We start from the raw sequence: 21,225 nt of genomic DNA, 5'->3' as shown, positions 1-21,225 counted from the left end.
ATTTGTATTGCAGTTTAAGTGGCACCTTGGCCAGCGACCACCCTCCAAAAAGTGCAGATCTAGTGGAAAGAACACCCGGGTAGGAACTGATTTTCTGTGTGGTTTTCCTTTTCTGACGCCCTTCCTACGTCTCAGTGACCTTCACGTGTGTCTGTGGGAGGAGGGTTTGCCCCTCCCACCATACTGCAGGGGGAGGAGGGGAGGAGCTTTTCTGGCCATAGCGCCCCTCCTCCGCTTAATCACAGAAGATGCAAAAATGTCACTGCACCAGAACACAGGTTCTTGAGAACAGGGACCTTCTCTTATGTCGGTTTTTATATTTAACTTCCGGCCCCAAACTTGGCATTTCAGGGGCTGCTCAAATATCTGTTGAATGAATCAGTGAATGACAATCCCAGCTCTGCCGTTTGCCAGCTGTGTGACCTTAGGCGAGTTACTCACCCTCTCTGTGCCTCAGCTGATGGGAATAATGGTAGCACCAGCTCTCAGGGTTGTTATGAGGCCGATGGGGTAAGACACCCAAAGTGTTTGGAGCAGGATCTGGGACCAGTGTTCTGGAAGTTTCTGCTTTTATTAGTAACAGAGGAAACCAATGATGATTCCTGGCCATCTCTCCGGGTTGCTCCTTCCTCTGCTCAGCCGTCTCAGGGGCAATCTGGAGCACTTTTGGATGTTGGCGCGTGTCCCCCACACCTTTAGAGTGGCAGAGGAAGGAGGAGTCATCATCTCCAGTTCCTTTGTTTGGACACCGAGCCCAAAGACAGGTGACCTGGCTGGGACCACACAGCTGCTTGGTCAGTCACGGAGCTGGGACTGATCCTGGGTGTCCCGCGTCCTGGTCTGGTCACTACCTGAACAGACCTGTCCTCACCGGCTGAGAGTCGCGCACATGCACAGCCTGCCCCGCCCCCTCCAGCAAGGAACCTGCCCTGGCAGGCTGGGGGCTCAGCGCAGGTCCGGAGGCTGCCTGGGCCGGCCCTGCAGGCCACCACCTGGGCAAAGAACCTCATTAAGCCTCAGTTTCCTAATCTGTAAAACGGGCCCGCCTGGTGCCGTGCCTCCAAGGTGGTGACGAAGAGCAAACAAAATAATTCACAGCAATGCGCTGAGTCTGGGTCCGGTCCTCGGAGAACCTTGGAAAGTCGCCCGCATCCGAGGGTCCAAGTCCCCTCCCCTCCCCTCCTCGGAGACTCCCCAGCCACCACTCACCTGGCCTTGGCTTCGCCTGGCCTTGGTCTTGGAGCCTCGCTGCGCCCTGTCCAGCCTGGCCTCCAAGTCGCCCCGGGGGGTGAGCCCCCCTTCCCTGGCCCATGTTCTCTGCAGCTCCCGTCTCGACAGCTGCCCTGACTTTCCCTCTCCCAGGGGCCTGATGTCATCACTCGGGCAGCCTGGAGGCCTGGCGGGGAGGTGCGATTCCCACAGCCGGATCCCCTCCCCCACCCTCCCTTATCCCCTTCCCCTCCATTCTCTCTCCTTCCTGCTTCCCATCCTTCGTGACCCCCCCAGCCCGGCCCCTTAGCCTCCCCTCTCCTCAGGCCCCTCCGCTCCCCCTGGGGGCTGCCCTGTGCCAGCTTCTGCCTGTGTGAATGTCTAATCTCCAATTTTATTCGCTGGGCCCCGGCCCATTTGCATAATCCACATAGTCACTCTGGTTTTAATTGCCCACAACTCTGCAGAAAGATCATGTGGTTAAGTGGTAAATCATAATTAGATAAATAATTGGTTTGGCCACAGCAAGCTGCTTTTGTTACACCTGCCATCTGCTGGACCCGTTTTTTCTTCTGGCCAGAACAATGCGGTTCTGATGACGGAGCATGCTGCTCCTCTCTTATGGGGGGCGGGGGGCGGGCGGGAGGGGGCTTGAATGGAGGGGCTCGGAAGCAGAGCCTGGAAAACTGCCTGGTTGCTGGGGTCCGCGCCTGGCCTGCGTCTCCCTCTCCAAGCGGGGGCACCACACGGTTGCCATCCATTACCAGCTTGGTTAACGCAGCCGAGTGGCAAATTTGACTTCTTTGCAGAAAAGGCAAGCCTCGAGGAGAGGAGCCCAGGGCAGGAAGGGACCAGCAGGGGCTGCCCCAGGCCTGGCCTGCCTGCGATTTGTCGAGTGGCCCTGACAGCCAGGGCAGGAGGCCCGCTGTGGAGGGCCTGGGCCCCATGCCGATGGGGGCAGGTGGGCAGAGGTTAGAACCTGCGGATATCCTTGCCCACCGCGGTCAGCTTCTCCATCTGCTTTCCCGTGTTCCGGGCCCCATCTGTGAGCCCAGGAGTCTCTGGGGGAACTGGGGATCCTGGGCCGGCTGGGTGTGGCCGGGGGCCTTCTTCAGGGCCGGCCTACCTTCTCGCTTTTCTTCCACCCAGCCTCAGTCCCCTGGCCCACCCGGAACTGCTTCACATTGTCCTCACTTCTCTCACTCGCTCGTGCAGTCATTCAGCAAACGCCCACGCTTCTTCCTGCTTGGTGAGCGTAAGTTTGAGCATTGGTCCCTGTGAGTCAGACCTCCCTTTGCGACTTGAGGAAGGTCCATGACCTCCTGGAGCCTGTTTCTTCATCTGTGGGACGGGGATCATAATTGTCCCTACCTGTGGCCTGTGGGGGCATCAGAGGACATGATGGGGATGAAGCCCGTCAGGCGATGCCTGCAGTAAACAGATGCCTAGGACGTGTGGTCGCTGGGGTGCGGTGCCGATCAAGACCGCCGATTAAGGGATGGCTGTCATGGAAGTGGCACCCAGTGTGGTGGGAAGGACCCAGGGGAGACGGGGCTTGGGAAAGGAAGCCCAGGTGATAAAGAAAGGAGAGGAAAGGCAGGAGCCACCCAGACCCGGACATCCCTGATTCCAGGGCACCCGTGTTTCTGCTCGGGACAGACAGGCCCCTGCAGCCCCGCCCCACACGGCACTCTCCCCGGAGGCTTTGCCCAGGCCTTAAAGGCTGGCCCATTGGCCTCGTGTGTCTAGTCTTCCAGAGTTTGCATCTGCAGAAACCCAGGAAGCCTCCTTTCTCTGTGCGGCTCAACTTCTCCTTTTCACCCTGACAAAAGGCACCCTGAGAGCTCCGGGCCCCTTCTAGAGCGAGACCTAGCGGGGGAGAGAGGACGTGCCCTCCCGACGGAGGACCCCTGGGCGCAGATCGCTGGCTCACTGGCCTCATGGTCTTATTGACCAGAAAATACTTGTATCTTCCCGAAAACCCATTGAGGTATGTTGGGAAAATTCTGGACATGGTCCGTGTGGCTGGGATTTTGGAAAGCAGACATGTCCTGTGTTTTTCCATCTATCATGTCCACCCATCCATGATCCATTCTCCATCTTCTCCCACTCTCCGTTCCTTCCTTCCATCCGTCCATCCATCATGCATCCACCAATACACTCACCCATCCATTTATAATGTCTGTCCTTGGTCTAAAGGCGGGACTCTTTCTCCTTACCCACTGCCATGTCCCCCCTCCCAGGAAGAATGCCGTTGCTCTTCTGACGCCGTCATGATGGTCCCCCTGCCTGAACCTTAGCTGCAGACCCCTGTCACTAACTTGAGAAATGAGGCCTCAGAACAATTCCCCAGGGAGGCGTGTTCTCAGACTCCTGAAATGTTTCTAGACTACAGCTTTCCAGGGGACCCCTGCTGGGGCAGCTGGGGGTCTGAACTCGCTGTAGCTATAAGCTCTGGATTCTCTCCTAATCAGATACTCTGCCTTGTTTTGTCCATGAGCCCACGTGTACCTCTCAGACCGAATATCTCAACCTTTGGCTGGGAAAATATGGTCGTTTCTTATACTCTACAGTTGTGTTTTCCAGTATGGTGGCCACTGGCCACATGAGGCTATTTAAATTTAATTTTTTAATTTTAAGTTAATTAAAAGTTCAATGAAATTAAAGATTCAGTACCTTGGTTGCACTGGGCACGTTTCAAGTGTGCAGTGGCCACACGTGGCTGGGGACAACTGCGTGGGACAGCTCCGATACAGAACACGTCAGCCATCGTGGAAAGTTCTATTGGACGGCGCTGTTCTAAGTGTTTACTCAGGCAGTCTTTTTTTTTTTTCAATTCTTGGCTGCGTTGGGTCTTCGTTGCTGCACACAGGCTTTTCTCTAGAGCGGCGAGCGGGGGCTACTCTTCCTTGCGGTGCGTGGGCTTCTCATTACGGTAGCTTCTCTTGCTGCGGAGCACGGGCTCTAGGGCGCGCAGGCTTCAGTAGTTGCAGCACGTGGGCCCTGGACTGCATGGGCTTCAGTAATTGTGGCTCGTGGGCTCTAGAGCGCAGGCTCAGTAGTTGTGGCACACGGGCTTAGTTGCCCCGTAGCATGTGGGATCTGCCCAGACCAGGGCTCGAACCCGTGTCCCCTGCATTGGCAGGCTGATTCTTAACCACCGTGCCACCAGGGAGGTCCCTCAGGCGGTCTTAAATAACTAAAAGATGGGCCGTCCTCAGCCGTTACTGGTCCCGAGTTAGATTTTCCTGGGTTCTCCTGATAGGGGAGGGAGGACTGAGCTGAGAATCAGATTTGAATTTCACCTTGTCTGTGGTGCTGTGTGACTTGGATTTGATCACTTAACCTCTCTGGGCTGTAGAGATCAGACTTGCGGACCTTCGGAAGAGGGAGTTTCCTTCTGTCTTGAAATGGTACAGAGGAAGGTGAGACGTGGGCCAAAATAGATACGTAGTATTCCCTAGGCTTGTTAATAACATAAAACATAAAAACGGCTGTGGTTCCATGGAGCCAGTGCTATACAGTTTCAGGGCGAAGCGGTGTGTGAGGGAAGATGTTTTTCTTTCTCTCGCTCTCTCCTCCTCCCAGGCATGTGTCCCACCTCCTGTTTCTTCACTATCTCAACTCTCAAGAGGGGAGGCTGGACACAATGATCCAGAAGGTTCTTTGTAGCAGATCCCTGCTTCCTGGGTCCCTGTGGGCTGCACTGGGATTTGTCAGCGCCAGGTCTGGGCCGGTCACTCCCGAGAGCCCCTGCCCTGCCTCTTGTCCCCTCTCCACCGTAAATCGTTGCCCCGACCAGCAAGCTGCTGGCTTGGGCCACCCCTAGAGCCGGGTCACCGTGGGCAGGTGGAGAGCGTGCTGTGAGCCTGGGTCACCCGCGCCAGCAGGCCGCGGCTTTCACAGGAGCACCCCTGCCCCCAGCAGGGTCTGGTTTTCTGTGTCCTACCTCCAACAGACAACGCAGGCTAAAAACCAACTTTGATCTTTCAGGACTCTCCAGTATAATTTACAACGTGCTTAAGAAAGTCCCAGCACTGCTAATAGCTGAGCAGGGACACCTAATCCCCCTCACCTGGACCCCGCTCCCTCGGCCTTCGTGGAGAATCCTGGCTCAGGCCAGGGGAGGGAAGGGGCTCCTGGGCGGCCCCCCATGCGGGGTGCTCCCCCAGTAGCTGAGCGCTGGGGATGGGTGGCTTGGCTGGTCCGAATGAGCATGGAGGTCCCTCCTCCCCAGAGTTCTGTCCAGACGGGCTCGGCGGTACCAGCCTTCCTCGTCTGCATGTGAGGTGCCCCATGAGACCCGCCCAGAGCGGGCCCTGCAGCCCCTGATCGAAGCCACGGGGATGCTTGGGGTAACCGGCAGCGGGTGGCGTCAGCAACAGCAGTGTCTGCGGGCCCCTCCACACAACCTCCTTCCTCCTGCTGCCCCTAATTATTTTTCTTGGATGTCGTGAATTAAATCTTCCCGTAACCACTGGAGACATCTCTGGGCAGGGCCCCGCTCACACCTCCACGCGCCGATAGAAGTTGTTAAATGAATAATGTTGACTTACGCTGGGGACCCAATTCTCTCTGAATATAATTCCCCTTCGAGTTCCGGGGAGCTTCCTGCAGAAACCGTAAAAATAATAAACATGTCTCCGTATCAGAGGTTGGTAATGCTTCTTCGGATCCTTTTGGGGGAGAGAGCCGGGGAAGAGATAAATTAAAATTACTTTTTTTTTTTTTTTCTGTACCTGGGCCTCTCCCATTGCGGAGCACAGGCTCCGGACGCGCAGGCTCAGCGGCCATGGCTCACGGGCCCAGCCGCTCCGCGGCATGTGGGATCTTCCCGGACCGGGGCACGAACCCGCGTCCCCTGCATCGGCAGGCGGACTCTCAACCACCGCGCCACCAGGGAAGCCCCAAATTACTTTTTAAAAGAAGATCGCTCCACAAGTCAGATGACAGAGGCTGGGGTAAGGTGGTGGTTCTCAAAGAGGGAGCCCCAGGGCACCTCCCTCAGGGGAGGAGGGCGGGGCTACCTGTTGAAAACGTAGATTCCTGGGCTCCACCCCAACTTGGTCTGTGGGTGATGGAGGTGAGGGCGTGACCCCTGCTGATCTTGTGGAAAGTGAAGTTTGGAGATTGTGGGTTAATAGAAAGAGCAGCGAGGTGAGTCTGGAGAACCGGCTTCCTGCCCAGGGCCCGATCTGGCCAGCTGTGACCACGCGCTCTTGCATTTCACCTCTCTGGTGGGCTCTGCGTCTGAAGAGTTGCCAGGAGTGGGCAGCTGGAGGCGCCAGGAGGACCACTTAGCTCAGGCCCCTCCCCTCCCCCCTCCTGTTCCTCCTAAGATCCCAGCCGGCCCAGCACCGCCTGTGAGGCTCACAGGCTTGGCACCTGCCAGACAGGTGAGCTTGTCGCCCCCGCCCATGGGCAGGGCTCTGAGGCGCTCCTCTCTGTAAGCGAGGGTGGCCGCCCTCCCCGCTGTGACAGGCCCGACCCGAGCGGGCAAGGCCCCCCCCTCGGGAGTGTCTGAGGCCTTGATCGTGTGCCCTGGCTCCCTGCGCTCAGAGGGCCTCCAGGGGTTGTGTAAGCATTTCCCCCGAGGGCTCTGAACAGCCGGCTGGAGAGACACTGGGGTCACCTCGAAACGATGTGGCTTCCAGCGGGGCCTGCTCTAACGTCCCACCTCGCGTTATTAACGGCGCTCGCAGATGGGGTCAGGCGGCGTGGGGACTTTTCCAAGGTCACGAAGCAATTTGCCGGCTGAGCCAGGAATAGAAGTCCTGAGCTCGGCTGTGCTAACCCTGGGCTCAAATTGCTAGCCAGGCAGGTCTGCACGGGGAGCTGGGTGCTGGGGGGCGGGTGGGGGGGAAGCCACCAGGAGTCCTATATGTGGGCCAAGAGGAGGGGCTGGGAGCTGTCATCCCGAGTTGATGGTGAAGGCCAGGCTGAGAGCTCTCTCCAGTGTCCCTGTCCTTCCTGGGAGAGGAGGCTGTTGTGCGCTCTGAGTGAGAGGTTGGTGTTGAGTGGGGATGGCTGGGTGTGTAGCTGGGAAGGTGCCAGTGGCGTTCCTCCGTGTGCTTCCTCTAAGGTCATGTGGGAGCCTTCGACGAAGACAACAGCGACAGAAAAACCCAGCTTTTGCTTCCCTGGTGCCTCTTTGCAGAATACTTTTAACTACTCTCAGGGGGAGGGATTGGGGTGGCATCGCCCGATGGAGGATCCGACAAGGGCCGATGGGGAAAACCCACCCTCGTCTGCCCTGGAAAGGCGCTCAGCATTCTAGAACCAGAGGCTGTATATTCCGGGAGGTTCCTGTTTTGGGCTGAGTTTATTTTGGGGGAAGAGGGATGCGCACAGCGTTTGTTGCTAACGAGGGCTCGAGTCCTCAGAGGGGCTCCTTAAACTCATTTAGATGGATTCAGCAAACATCTGTTTAAGGGCTTGGGAAGGTCCAGAAATAAGGACAGCTGTTTCCTCTCCACCATAGACTCAGCCTTGGTAAGCCCAGGGCAGAAAGTAAAGAATTTGAAATTTACCCCCGTGGGAGGGAGAAGGTCCCTTTCCGCTAGAGGAGGTTAGAGCCGCATCCCGGAGGACTACCTGGAGGAGGTGGAGTTTAAGCTGGGGCCTGAGGGAAGAGGTCAGCAGCAAACAGAGGAGCTTTAGGAGGGGCCAGGGAGGGTGCCCCGAGTAGCAGGTAGAGCTGGCCTTGAAGGTAAGGAAAGGAGAGGGGCTCTTAATCTAAATTACGCTGTCGAGAGAGGGTTGGGCCGGGGCACAGCAGGGATGGGAAAGTGTGGCGGGGGCCTTGTGCGTGTAGCCGCTTCTAGAAAGGCCTGTGCGTGGGAGGGTGGAGACGTGGGCTGGCTGGTACCTGGATTCGCAAGGCATGACCCGGGAAACGGGACCCTGAGGTCTTGACGGCTGGAGGAGCCCAAGAAGGTGAGGGCAGAGGGCTGGGGGGAGGGCAGCCCAGGAGAGGCCCCGGGGACCTGTCAGGAGGGCACAGTGAGGAGACAGTGGACCTGGAGGCTCTGGGCGCCTTTGCGGGCAGCGTCGCGGTGGGACTGGGCCAGGGTCTGGGTTGCAGAGAGTCGGGGGTTCAGGCAGCAGGGGCTGGGCCGGCAGAGCAGCCTTTATGGCAGGTGGGGACATGCAGCTGGGAGGAGGTGCTTCAGGGATGGGGGCTTCGCAGCGAGGCTGCAGAGCCACAGGAGGGAAAGAAAGCAAAGGCCCTTCTTGGAGCAAACAGGTAGAAGGTGAGAGGGGCGCCCCGGGCAGCAGCGCCCTCACCCGACCTTCCACCTGGGGCCCCCCTGCAGACACCCAGAGGATCTTGGGCAGCGGCCATGACCACCGGGACTTCCAGCGGTGAAAACGACACTTTGAATGAAATCCTTTCTCCTTGATTATTTCCATTCGTGAGGCCAAATTATAAAAACATAAATGCAACGGGAGTTGAGCAGGCGGGTCCTTGCAGCCTCCGTGAGCCAGTGGAGACGGGGCCCAGCCTCGACCTCTCGTCCCTGGGGTCCCCGGCCTGGCCGGGAGGTGCCGAGGTCACATGAGGACTGGTCATCTGCCCACACCAAACTTGCCCAGTTGGCAGGTGATAGACGCATCTGGGATTTGATTGTCCAAGTGATGGTTTGGGACTTGAATGACAGGCAGTAGATAATGAATCCAGAAATTTGTCAGGAGCAGGGCCACCCTGAAAGGATGGTGAGCGGGGGAGTGCAGGGGAAGGGAGGACTGAGTGTGGTTCTAAATGAGGGCCGGGTTCAAACCCCAGCCTTAGTCTCCTGCCCCGAGAGGCAGGCCTAGCACGTAGTAGGCACTCAGCAAACGTCAGCTCCCAGAGCCCCAGCTGCTGCCAGGTGGAGCGGGGCACGTGGGGTGGGGGAAGCACCCTGCACACACGTGTGCGAATCCTCAGGCCTGTACAGATGTCGGTTTTCCAGGGCGATTCGAATGTAAAGAACTTTGAAAGCTTTTAAACGTGCAAGGGAAATTGGGGAATGGAGACCTGAAATAAGTTTCCTTCTTTTTTTCTTTTTTTGCTACATGGGGTCTTTGTTGCTGCGCACTGGCTTTCTCTAGTTGCGGCGAGCAGGGGCTACTCTTCGTCGCGGTGGGCGGGCTTCTCATTGTGGTGGCTTCTCTCGTTGTGGAGCATGGGCTCTAGGCGCACGGGCTTCAGTAGTTGTGGCTTGCGGGCTCTAGAGCATAGGCTCAGTAGTTGTGGCGCACGGGCTTAGTTGCTCCGCGGCATGTGGGATCTTCCCGGACCAGGGTTCAAACCCGTGTCCCCTGCATTGGCAGGAGGATTCTTAACCACTGTGCCACCAGGGAAGCCCCTGAAATAAATTTCTGAGGATCCCTTCAAGTTGGTGTGGGTGTCAGTGGCGACCCCGCAGGCTCGGCAGCCTGGGTTCTAGAACATATCCTTCTCCTGCTGCTGGACAGGGTCCTATAGCTTCACCCTGAGCCCTGTCCCACCCAGATCAGCCCAGACCTCGTGGTGACTTGCTGCCCCAGGGCTCCCCTGGGCCTGTGGCCTGTGTGGCCACCTGGCTGGGAGTCCAGGCGCCCTATTCTCTGAGCTGACAGACCAGGAAGAAAGGAAAGACCCTCACCTGGTGGAGGACAGGTGGTTAATTTTTTCTTTTTCTTTTCTTTTTTTTTTTTTTTGTGGTACACGGACCTCTCACTGCTGTGGCCTCTCCCGTTGCGGAGCACAGGCTCCAGACGCGCAGGCTCAGTGGCCATGGCTCACGGGCCCAGCCGCTCCGCGGCACGTGGGATCTTCCCGGACCGGGGCACGAACCCATGTCCCCTGCATCGGCAGGCGGACTCTCAACCACTGCATCACCAGGGAAGCCCCCAGGTGGTTAAATTTTACAAAGAAGGGTCGTTCCTGAGAAGCTGTTGAGGGAACCACCCTGATTTCTGCATCCGCTGGGTGTCCAGGCTCGGAAGGAGGAAGTGTGCCTGCTGCCAGCGCGGATGTGCGGGGCTCCCGGGCGCTGTGGCCTCCCCGCCACTGAGGGCCCACTCTGGCTTCCGGTCAGGGGTCCAGGATCGGGGACTCCCCTGTCACCAGTGATCTCTGGTGGGCTTAGCTTCCCTGGTGGGGAGCTGCCACCCCCCCGCCCCAGCTCCCTTCCTGTCCCCCAGGCCTGCTGCAGGCCACCACTGGCCGCTTTCCAGCCCAGTGGCCAGGTGGCGGGAGCCGGGGACAGGTGTGTGCCTTTCGGCGTCCTCACCTCCAGCTGCTCAGCCCTCCCCGAGGCCGCAGAACTGTCGATGGGGACAGAAAAACACAGATGGGGGAAGGACACTGCGAACCCCCCACCTCGAGGGCGCAGAGGTCCCTCCCGCCTGTAGAGAGACAGTGCCTAGCGTGTCTTGTGTGTGTGTGAGGGTCGGCGCCGAGCGTGGAAAAACGCCCCGGGAACAGAAACGCTTGAACCTGATGGGTTTCCCTCCTGTTGCCTGAGAGTCGCGAACAGAACAGCGTGAAAGGGAATTTCCAGGGGATGCTCGTCTCAGGGGCATCTGCGTGGCGGCTTCTCCAGAAACTGCAGGCCCTGCCTCTCCCAACCTCAAGCAGGGGGCAGGCGGGGGGCCTTCACATTGGATCTTTTTTTTTTTTTTTTTTTGAATTGAGATAAGATTTACACAATGTAAGATGAACCGTTTTAAAGTGAACAGATTCAGTGGTATTTAATCCATTCGCGAAGCTGTGCAACCACTACCTCTACCTTGTCGCGAGACGGTTTTTTTTTTACCCCCAAAGGAAGCCCTGTATCTGTCAGCAGTCACTCCCCCCGCCCCTGGCAACCACTCACGTGCTCTCTGTCCCTGTGGTCTGGCCTGTTCTGGACTTTCCTCTGGATAGACTCATACACTGAGTGAGTGGCTCTCTGTGTCTGGCTCCTTTCACTCAGCCTACTGTTTGCCAGGCTCATCCTCGCTGTCACACGATCAGTCCCTGCTTCCTTTTCATGGTTGAATAGTATTCCGTTGTGTGGATAGACCGCAGGTTTTAAAAATCCCTTGTCAGTCGCTGGACATTTAGGTTGTTTCCACTTTCTGGCCATTTTGAATGTGCTGCCACGAACGTTCATGTCCAAGGTTTTGTGTGTATGTTTTCAGGTCCCACTGTTCACCCACATAGAGTCGATATCAGGACTTCACTCCTTTTTATGGCTGAATCATCCGCTGTGTGCACAGACCACACACTTGTGTATCAGTCATCTGTGGGAGGACACTTGGGGTGGCTGGATAATTTTTAGGACACATCTCTGAAAAGGAAGTCAGGACTGGGTATTGTCAGCATTTAAAAAAATGACAGGGCTTCCCTGGTGGCGCAGTGGTTGAGAGTCCGCCTGCCGATGCAGGGGACGCGGGTTCGTGCCCCGGTCCGGGAAGATCCCACATGCCGCGGAGCGGCTGGGCCTGTGAGCTATGGCCGCTGAGCCTGCGCGTCCGGAGCCTGTGCTCCGCAATGGGAGAGGCCACAGCAGTGAGAGGCCCGCGTACCGCAAAAAAAAAAAAAAAAAAAGACACAGCCGAGAACCTTTGGTGGCCCACTGGGTCCCACACTTCTCTCTGGCTCTCCTCCCATCCATCTGGCTACACAGACCCTGCAGGTGACCAGCCAGTGGAACTGACCCTGAAGCCAGCACAGGGTTGTGCCCAAAGGCCAGGCCTTTCGAGAGAGCAGGCCAGCCCAACGCTGCCTGGTCCCAGACTCCGTCGCAGGCCCTGATGCCCCCCAGTGCCGATGTGGCCTCCCTGCCCGCCCGTCTGCTTCCTTGTAAAACTTTGTTTGCTGTCTCCTTCTCATCCACTTCCTCCGCAAGCCAAACATAAGTCGTTCTGTGGAGCTCCAGCTGTGTTCCAGGCACGATGCAAGGCTCTTTCTAGCTCATTATCTTGTTGAATCGTCACCTGAAAGCTGGGGAAGGGGTCATGCTGCTTGCACGTCAACAGCTGGCAAAAGCGGTGCACAGTGAGCAAGGTGGCTCTTTGCCCGGCCGGGTGGCCGTCCCTCAGGCTCAGGCCGGTGTCTGTCCTTTGACCCTCTCCCCTCCCCTCTCCCCTCCCTCCCACACGCCAGTGGGCGCTCTCAGAAGCCGTGTTTTGTTTTGCTTTGTCTCTGGCCGAGCTATGCTGCTTCTGGGATCTTAGTTCTCCGAATCTGCACCCCTGCAGTGGCAGCGCGGAGCCCTAACCACTAGACCGCCGGGGAATTCCCAGAAGCCATGTTTTGACTTTTCTGTTTTGGATGAACCTGGAATGAGGTTCACACCAAGATGATCAGGAAGTCGTGTTTAGGAAGAGATGGTGAAAAGATCTGCCGAGGGTGTGGGGATTCCGTGGCTGGAGGTAGAGTGTGGTAAAGCCGCAGGACAGTTTCATAGCTGCTCGGGGCCTTGAACGCCAAGCCAGGACGAGGCCCAGGAGCTGAGCGGGCACTGCTGGGACTGGAAGTGTTTCCTGATGACAGCAGAAGTGGTGAGGATACGACGCTCCAGGGCAGAGGGGATGCTTCTGGTTTGGTGTTTGCTTAATTGACGTTGTTGAAAATGACTCACGTGCCGTTGATTTCGGCCACATACTCTGCCGCCTCCCTCCACCCTGGAAGTTTGCTCCTGCCCTGGAAAGCAGAGCCTGGGAGTCTACACTGCGCGCCCCCTCATTTGCAGGCCTGCCAGGTAGACGGGCCGCGGAGCTGAGATCTCATGAAAGCCTGCTAAAATAAGACCACTCAGGCACATGTTCTCTCCCGGCTTTACATCACAAATGTTGACAGTAGGAAACGGCGGCCAGGTTTCTCTCAAATATGAAAAGTGGGAACTAGGCAGGCGAAGAAATGAAAACCCGGCCCCCCTCAACCCCAGACAGCAGCCTGGAGGGGGAGGGGCCCTGCCAGCCCCCATTTCTCCATCGGGCAATGGGGTGGCACTGCCCCAGGGGGCTCTGAGTACAGACGGGGTCAAGCGCGCTCCCCCTGCAGCACGTTTAGGTTGTTCACGGCGTAGGGAAGCGGCAGACTGGCTTCTTGCTGGAAGCTGCAGCCTGGGGGCCACTTCCCCGCGACGCGACGGCTTGGGGAGAGTAGCCGGAAGCTCTGTCAGGGTGGCTGGGCGATGGGCAGGGGCCAAGGCAGGCCCACCAGGAGGGTGTGGACCCCAGCCCCGAGTGCTTGGCCTGGAAAGGCCTCGGGACTCCCACGGAGTGCCTGGGCTCCCGGGTGGGCAGGGGGCTAGGAGGGTCTGTGCTTGACCCGTGGCAAGGCCACCCAGGCCTGCGTGCACGGCTGGTATCTTGCAGGAAGTAGCAGGGGCGTTGGGAGGGGGCGGGGAGTCGCCGGTGGCAGAGAAGTTCAGAACTACCAGCCCCAGGGCCTCCGTGGACCCCCAGCAGCCCATGAGGTCTCCCCCCGGAGCCGCCGCCCGCCTGAGAGTCCGAGCACCCCCCTCCATCCCCCCTCCCCCTGCCTTGGCCTGGCCTGCGCTATAAAGTTTAAAGGTTTTAAATGCAAATATTTCTCTTTTATAGATGCCAGCTGTCTCCAGAGAGCGCGTTTCCTCGCTGCTCGACTTTATTGTCCAATTAGCTTCCCAAATCTGGGCACTGGAGAGCCTGGGGGGCTAGAGGGGCGGAGGGGGAGGGGAGCGCTGGCTCCTGCAGCGCCTCTGGAGCTGGAAGCTGCCCCCCGGGGTAGTGTGTCGGGGGTGGGTCAGAAGGGGGAGGGGCGGGGGGAGGGGAGTGGGCATCCCTCCCGAGGTTGGGTGGGGGGCACCCTTCAGATTCTGGGCTCCAGGAGAAGAGGCAGGAGCTGGAGCGGGGACAGTTAGTGGGTATTCTTCTATTAAAAAATAAAAATAAAGCAGCCGGCCTGGCGCGCACACTGGCTTCCTTTGAGTCGCTCTGGAGTGTCGCCCCTCCCCGCCTGCTTTCTAGCCGCGCTGCGGCTTCCCCATTCACCGGGGCTCGGCGGCTCACAAAGCCGGGCAATTAGAATTGAAAATCTATGCAAAACAGCTGTTAACTGATTGTGAAGGAGTGCAGCTGTGAGGGGGGTGCAGCTTGGAGGCCGGCACTGAAAGGGCAGGAAGTGTCGGGGCAGCCCTGGGTTAAGAGGCCAACTCCTGCCACCTCGTCCACCGGGGTCGTCTGGGCCCGTGTTCCCTGGGGGTGACCTTGGCTACTGGACAGCCGGCTGAGATGGCGAGTCGGCGGAGGCTTCCCAGGCCGGGCCTGGATGTGCCCCCGTGTCCCTGGAGAGCCCGGCTCCTCCCCGGGAGGGCAGAGGGGGAAGGGGAGAGAGCTGCCATGGTTTTCCTTCCCTTTATCCTTCCTGCGGGTCTGCGTGAGATGTGAATGTGCAGAGGCTGGGGCTGTGTCACCGCTACCAGACGAGAGTCCTTTCCCCTCTGGGTACCCACTGTCTCTTGGGGGGGTGTGGGGAGGGGAGTCTGGGGCTCCAGCTATCACTGGGGAGGCCCAGACACCCCCAGTCCTGCCCCCAGCTCTTGCTAAGCGTGCTCTTTCCTGTCCCTGACCCCAGACCATAGCTCCTTAGGGTGGCCTGGGAATCTGTATTTCACACGCTCTCCCCCACGCCCCCATTATCCACGACCGCTCCCCTGTGCGATCAGCATCTAAGAGTGGGACGCAGTGCCTGGAGAGAAGAATTCCAGAGGCGGGGATGGGAAAAACCTCCTTGGAAGAGATAAGATTTAAGCCGGGCTTTGAAGAATGGAGAGGATTTCTGGGCCAGTGATAGCTGGCTGGAGAGAGAAAGGGGACTTCGGAGTGTAAGCGATGGAGGGTTGGCGGCAGGGCAGGGCAGGAGGGGCTGGGGCTGGAGGGGGCGGCTGGGCAGGCCCCCTGTCCCTCAGCCCTTGAGGCGCTTGGGGGTACCCTCTGTGCTGGTAGCCTCCGGGTGAGTGGAGCACACATGCAGAGGGACTGAGCAAATCTCGGGGCTCTGGGTGGTGGGTCCCCCAACCCTCCTGGAAGGGAGGCTGATTTTCGGACACCAGGATGGCCAGCTGGAGATGCTGCGACCCCCCCTCCCCCCGCCCCGCTGCCCCTGCCCGGCCCTGATATATCTACAGCAGGTAGCTACAGAGAAATGCTGCTGGTATAGGACAGCCAGGGTCTGGATCAGGCTTGGATCGAATGTGTGTGCCCTAGGCAAGTTAATTAACCTTCTCTGGTCTCCTCACCGGGCTTCGTGATGGAGGTCAGGAGGCTGCCTTGCAGGGCCCGAGGGGATTAAATGACAGGAGCTGAGCAGCTCTGGCACGTGTTAGGTGTTTGGTAAATGGCAGAAATGAACCTCCCTTCACACCCACACTGACGTCCAGGTCCCTGACGCTTGTTTGCCAGTCAGGTGCTGAATGGGGTGGCTGGGGTGATGGGAAAATGACGGTGACGTGCAGCCCTTATGTGCTGGAACACCTGGTTCGGGTGGATGGCACAGCCTGAGTCCTGCTGACCCCAAAGGACGCAAGGTGATAACGAGCAGGACGCAGGATTCCCTTCCCTGGTATCCAGGGCCCCTCATAGGCCAGGGGCTGGATCCGTGCTGGGACTCGGTGGTGCCTCCGTTCCAGGGAATCTCACCTGACTAGTAGGTGCCCAGGTGGTGGTAGTGGTGATGGGTGAGTCGCCAACCCGCTCTCCTGTCTTTCCAGTTCCTTGCTGCCTTGAAGTGCTTCTCCTGTCAGCACCTACCCCCCACCCTCCACCCCGGGGCCTGGCATTTACAGTTCTGTATCTGGAAGGCTGGTGTGTTTGTTGAGTGACTAAATGCCCACCATGTTGGTTAGAGGCATGCCTTTCTTTCCGGCAGATCCCTTGTCAGTTGCCTCAGGGGGTATGTTTACGGGGCTCCTGGGGCTTTTCCTTAACTGAGGGCTTTCTGATTTCTGCTTCCTGCTCCAGGAAGCACGGTTCAGACTGACCCGAGTCTGGGGGCGCGGGCAGGCACCCACCAAGCATCCCGTTGCCCCTGGCGAAAAGGAAGCAGGAACCTGGTGAGCAGGGTCATCAGGGCAGGTGTCCCCACTCTGGAAAGCGTCCCCATATGTCCCACCTTAGGACTGACCCTGGCCTTGGGTAAAACAACTGCTTTTACCCTGAACCTTCTTTTTCTGCCCGGTTTCCAGGCATATGGGAATGAGGGAGAGGAGGTGCAGAGAAGGAGCGTTTTGCCCAGGGAGGGCTGGGAATGGCTGCGGGGTGGGAGCTGCCACCAGGAGGGGAAGGAACGGCCCCGGAGGGAAATGGAGGGCGGCCAGCCTGAGCCCGGAGTGGCGGGAAATTGAGTCCAGCTACAAACCTCGTTAGCGGGGCGCGCGCAGGCTGCAGGAGAGCAATTCCCACCCTTAAACTCAGAGGCCGTGCTCCCGGATTACTAATTTCCTCAGGCCAGGCGCGCTGACAGTGAGTGTCATCCATCTCCGCTCTGCCAGCCCTCCTGGTGGCCGCCAGCATTTTCTGGCCAGGGCGCGCAGGCCGGCTCGCTGCTGCGCCCCGGCGGTCGCTGGGGATCCCTGCAGCTCCCCGCAGTCTCCGCGGGCTGTTCTTGGAAAGGGAGACTGCAGGTGTGAGCAGCTCCCAGCACAGCTCCCATTGCACCAGCGTGCACGTGACCTTGAGCAACTCTGGCCTCGACTTCCTCATCTGTGAAACGGGGATCAGGCTACCCCTCTCGCAACGCAGTGGAACCAGATGTCTACAGGGGAGGGATCTGCCAACACTAAAAACTAGCCCACAAAATTTCATGTTTGGCCATCGTGGTCCTTCTCAAACAGGTGGAAGAACTTGACCCCCCGCCCCAAACCACCACCACCACCACGAGGGCCTCCCCAGGGATGAAGGGACATAAACTCGAGCACCTCGTCCTGGTGAGAGAGATTGGGAGGTGGGGCCTGGGTGTCCGGGCCTGGACCAGGGCTGGGAGGAGACTCCGGTCCAGGTGCGAGTAGTTTCATTAGTAAGTTACTCCCCTCCCCCCGCAGCCTGTAATCCAGGTGGGAAAGGGTTGGAACCGCCCCCAGAGGTTTTTAATTTTGTTTTTCAGGCTCTAGGCCCGTTGTTGAATTCTCTAACTCCTCCCTCCCCCTCCCCCTCCCCGACACTCCCGGCGTGGACAGAGGCACCCCCTCCTGCGCGTCCCGGCCGCGGTGAATCTGCCGGCCATTGCTGAGGATAAATTACCGGAGGCCGCGCTGCGGAGACACCGTGTGGTGCGTAAATTAAAGCGTCGTCGGGCGGAGGCCTAGGCCCGCAGGAGGGAGGCGCGGCCCGGAGCGAGGCGGGTGGTGAAGCGAAAGCGCCCCTCCCACGAGGTGCCAGGGCCGGCCGGCGCCCACAGGTAGAAGCCAGTAACGGCCCCCGGCTCGGCCTCGCAGGTCCGTTTCCTTTTTCGTTTGTGGTCGGCCAGGAGCCTTGTGCAAGGCGAGGGGCCGATCCGCGTGCGCTCGGTGGAAGGTGGAGCAGGGGGAGTGGGTGGCTTGGCGGCGCCCGTCTGGGCCCTACCCCTAGTCCCCCAGCGGGCACACAGGCGGGTTCTGCTCCCCGCTGGCGCGGGCTCCGACTGCTCCAGGCCCGCCAGCGTCATCGGGAACAGATGGATGGGGGGTGGCAGGCGCCCAGCGCTCCCTCCCGTCGCAATCCTGACTGGCGCGGGGAGGGAGGGAGAGAGGGAGAGAGAGGGAGGAGGGAAGGCGGGGGAGGCTGGGCCCGCGGGGACGGCTGCGTGCGCGCCTGCCAAGCGCGGCGCGGGCATGTCCCGGGGCAGGTTTGGGGCTGGCAGAAGCGCGGGCTGGCACCGGCGGCCGAAAGTTGAAACCCGCAGCGCGGCGCAAGGGCGGCCGCTTGGGGCGGGGGGGGGGGCGGGGAGTGGGTACTAGTTTGCCTCCAGGCTCAGAAGTATGAAAGCTGTAGAGGATTTTCAAAAGAGGATGTACGGGGAGAGACCCTGGGCCATCCGAGCAACGTTGGGAGCTTCGGACGCGCGGGGTCGGAGCCCGGGGCGCCGTAATGCGCCAGGGCCAGGGGCGTCGGGCGAGGCCTGCGCCCATTAACCCGGCGCTTCCGGGAGACGCGGGCCGCGCTGGGGGTGGGCTCGAGGCTGATCGTCTGCGCTCGCCGTCGGTGGGGGCGGGGCGGAGCCCGGCGTTGGGGGGTGGCTGGGGCCCGCCATTCTTCGCCGTGCCGCTTGTGGGTGCCCAGGAATTTCAGGACGCTCCCTGAGTCATTCTAGTCTGTCAAGTGCCTGGGTGAGGTGGGGGGGGTGGGTGGGTGCCAGGAATGGGGAGGCGTTGCTCTGGGGCCGGAGGCCCAGTGGGTCGTGCCAGTTTCTGGAGCCGGGCGGCCTCGGCTGTGACCGCAATCCCGGCTACTTAATGACCCCCCGGGCGGAGCGGCGCCTCCGTGGGCTCTCCAGCCGCTGGGACGTGGGTTCTTTAAAAAACTACCCCCTGCCCCCTGCGCTGTGGGCTTCCCAAAAGTTCTTTCAAACGAAACGGGAAGGCGGAGTTCCTAGAATTTAGGGAGGAAGGAACATAGGCCCCAGTTCTTAACATTCAACCCTTTCGAGGTGCGGCCGAAAGAGGGGTTTGGGGAAGATAAACGCACAGAGCCGACCTTGTATCTCCCTCCCCTCCCCCAACACAGACACCGGCTCCGAGAAAGTTTTCCTCCAGAAGGTCTCTAGAGCACGTGAGTTTATCCGTCCACTCCTTGTTGGGCCTGCTTTGTGCCAGACACTGTTCTAGGCGCCGGGGAAGCGGTCGTGAGACGCAGGGGCGCTGCTCGCTTGGCGGGCGTGTTGCAAGTGACTGCTCCCTACTTTTGGAAGCAAGGGCCTAGTCTTGGACACCAGTGTATATGGGACCTCTGAGCAGTCGAGCCAGGGGCCCCCGGGAGCCTGAGGGTGGCGCTTCCCCTACCTCCTAGTGTCCTCGGCTCACCTGGCCAGCCTGGCTGGGGAGGGGCGTGTGCCCGCGCGGGTGTACCCGGGCGCTCGTCGGTGCGCGCGCGCGTGTGTGTTTGCGGCTGAAACCCGACACCTCCCGCTGGCTGAGGTCAGGGAGCCGGGAGCGAGCCAGTGGCCCGGGAGTGGGCGGCGTTGCGCTTGGGTGTGTCCTCGGCGGCGGCGACAGCAGCAGGTGTTTCTTGGCCGGGGCCCCGGAAGCTCCACCTCCCCAGCGGGCCCGAGCCGCCGCCGCCGCCGCCGAGCAGCCCCGGGTGAGATAAGCAGTTTAGACAAACACTGGGCGACGGTGGCTCCAGCATGTGTCAGGCGAGGCGGAGCTGCGGGGCCCTGGCATGAAAGGTGAGCGCGCCGCGCCGGCGGGGGCTGGGGCGCGGGGGGCGGTCTCCGCGCTCGCCCCCCTCTCCAAGTTCGCGGGTTCCGCTGGGGCGGCAGCCAACGGCTCCGGGGCAACTTCCCCCGGAGTGTGAACGGCGATAAGAGCCAGGCGGGCGGGCATGCGACCAAAGGTCCCCCCGCCCGCGGCGAGTCGTAGCCTGGGCGTCCGGGCTCCAGGCGGGGGCTCGGGCCGCCGCGGGGCTCGCGCTCGGTGGCTGCGTTCGGCGAGGGGCGCTTAGAGTGTGCGGCGAGTGGGGAGCAAGGGAGCTGGGGGGCTCTCGGTGAGCTGTCTACACTCCGACTCCGGAGTGAAAACTTTGCGGCGGCGGGGGAGGGAGCGAGGGGGGGCGGCGGTACGCCCCCGCGGCAGGTGTTGGCGGCGGCTGGGGGGGGCGCTTGCCCGCCGGAGCCGCACGTTTTGGTGTTTTGTCTTTCTCTCCTCCCCCTTCCCTCGGAGCTAGGGAGACCGCCGGGAAGGCGGGACTGCAGCCTCCGGGGTCTCCGACCCCCACGCCCTGCTTCCCAAGGGCGCGCCCGGGGCTCCGGCGCTTTTTTCCTCCCTCTCCGCTCCCCCCGCTTCTTGGAGCCGTTCCCCTGCCCCTCCCCCTGCTGAAGATGGCTGCCCCAGCCTCGGAGGTGGGAGGTGATTGCATCCGCCGCCCCCCACTCGCACTGTCCTTTTTCCCCTCCCCGGCCCTTCCTGCTCCGCCTGGATGCGCCTCCCCGCCCCCAGCCCGGCAGCCGCGCTGATGGGCGGCCAGTGGCCCGACCGAGTGGAGCCGATTCAATTATATTGCAGCACCAGAGACACCTCCTCGGCCGCCCGCCCGCCTCTCCAGCAGGCTAATTAAATTCCCTTCGTGGAGGCGGAGCGGGAGTTGGGCTCACCCTCCCACCTCCCCCTTCCCGCTCCCCCTCCCGAGCTGGGGAGGAGGGGGGAGGGACAAGGGGACCACTTAGAAGTGTGCAGTGGAGACTGAGGCGCAGGTCCCGGGGAGAAGGGGTCGCCCGGATTGGGTGAAGTGTTGCCGCGACACCCCACGTGATGGGCCGGGGTCCCTTGCTGGAGCGCCGGCTTTGAGTTTGGAGGGCTGTGCGCACGCGGGGAAAGCACCTGCCCGCCGGCTGGGTGGTGGATACCAGCCGGGTTGAGTCGACTTGGTTCTTGTTTTGTAAACTGGCCTTTGTCTGGGAAGTGCGTCTAAAATACATTAAACCCTTGTTAACCCCTGCAGTGCCTTATCTGGGGCCCACACAGGCTGTGGTTTGGAAACAAAAAGCGGGACCACCGGATGAAAAAAAAGGGCTGCTTTTGTGAAAAGCTGGAACAAAGGACCCAGCGGATTCTGGGTGGGAACCTCCCCGCCTAAGCCGATTTCCAGGCAGAGGGACGGGAGGGCAGAAGGTCTCGTTGGGGCACTCTGAGATGTCCCCTGGTTGGCTGGCTGGGCCCTCTCCCCTGGGATTCGGCCCCCCCTCCCAGGGGAAGGTGGGGGGACCCCAGGTGAGCAGGCTGCTTCCGGGCTGCCCTCAGGATTACTTAAGCTCGGGGCATGTAAGTGTTGCTCAGCTCGTGTTTGTGGGTTGCCTCCGCCCAGACCCTTAGGCTCAGGCCACCG

General features: G+C 60.2%; 1 protein-coding gene across 8 annotated transcripts in view; it reads left to right on the top strand.

Moving 5' to 3' along the window:
- GSE1 (Gse1 coiled-coil protein) overlaps positions 1–21,225 on the top strand; it is a 414,806-nt gene that overhangs the window by 343,495 nt on the left and 50,086 nt on the right. For 2 of the 8 annotated variants that reach the window (XM_033406340.2, XM_033406338.2), the window contains exon 1: positions 18,986–19,570. The exons of 5 other annotated variants lie outside the window; for them this stretch is intronic. In XM_033406340.2, coding sequence (XP_033262231.2) covers positions 19,564–19,570 — 7 coding nt within the window. In that variant the 5' untranslated portion in view covers positions 18,986–19,563. Of the gene's footprint in view, positions 1–18,549; positions 18,955–18,985; positions 19,571–21,225 lie in introns of those variants that run through there. One more of the 8 variants, XM_004280082.4, reaches the window with a different exon arrangement.

Source organism: Orcinus orca, chromosome 20, assembly GCF_937001465.1.
Source record: "Orcinus orca chromosome 20, mOrcOrc1.1, whole genome shotgun sequence".
NCBI classification, from domain to species: domain Eukaryota; kingdom Metazoa; phylum Chordata; class Mammalia; order Artiodactyla; family Delphinidae; genus Orcinus; species Orcinus orca.
The sequence above is the reverse complement of the archived record's forward strand: the minus strand, read 5'-3'. Positions and strand labels throughout refer to the sequence as shown.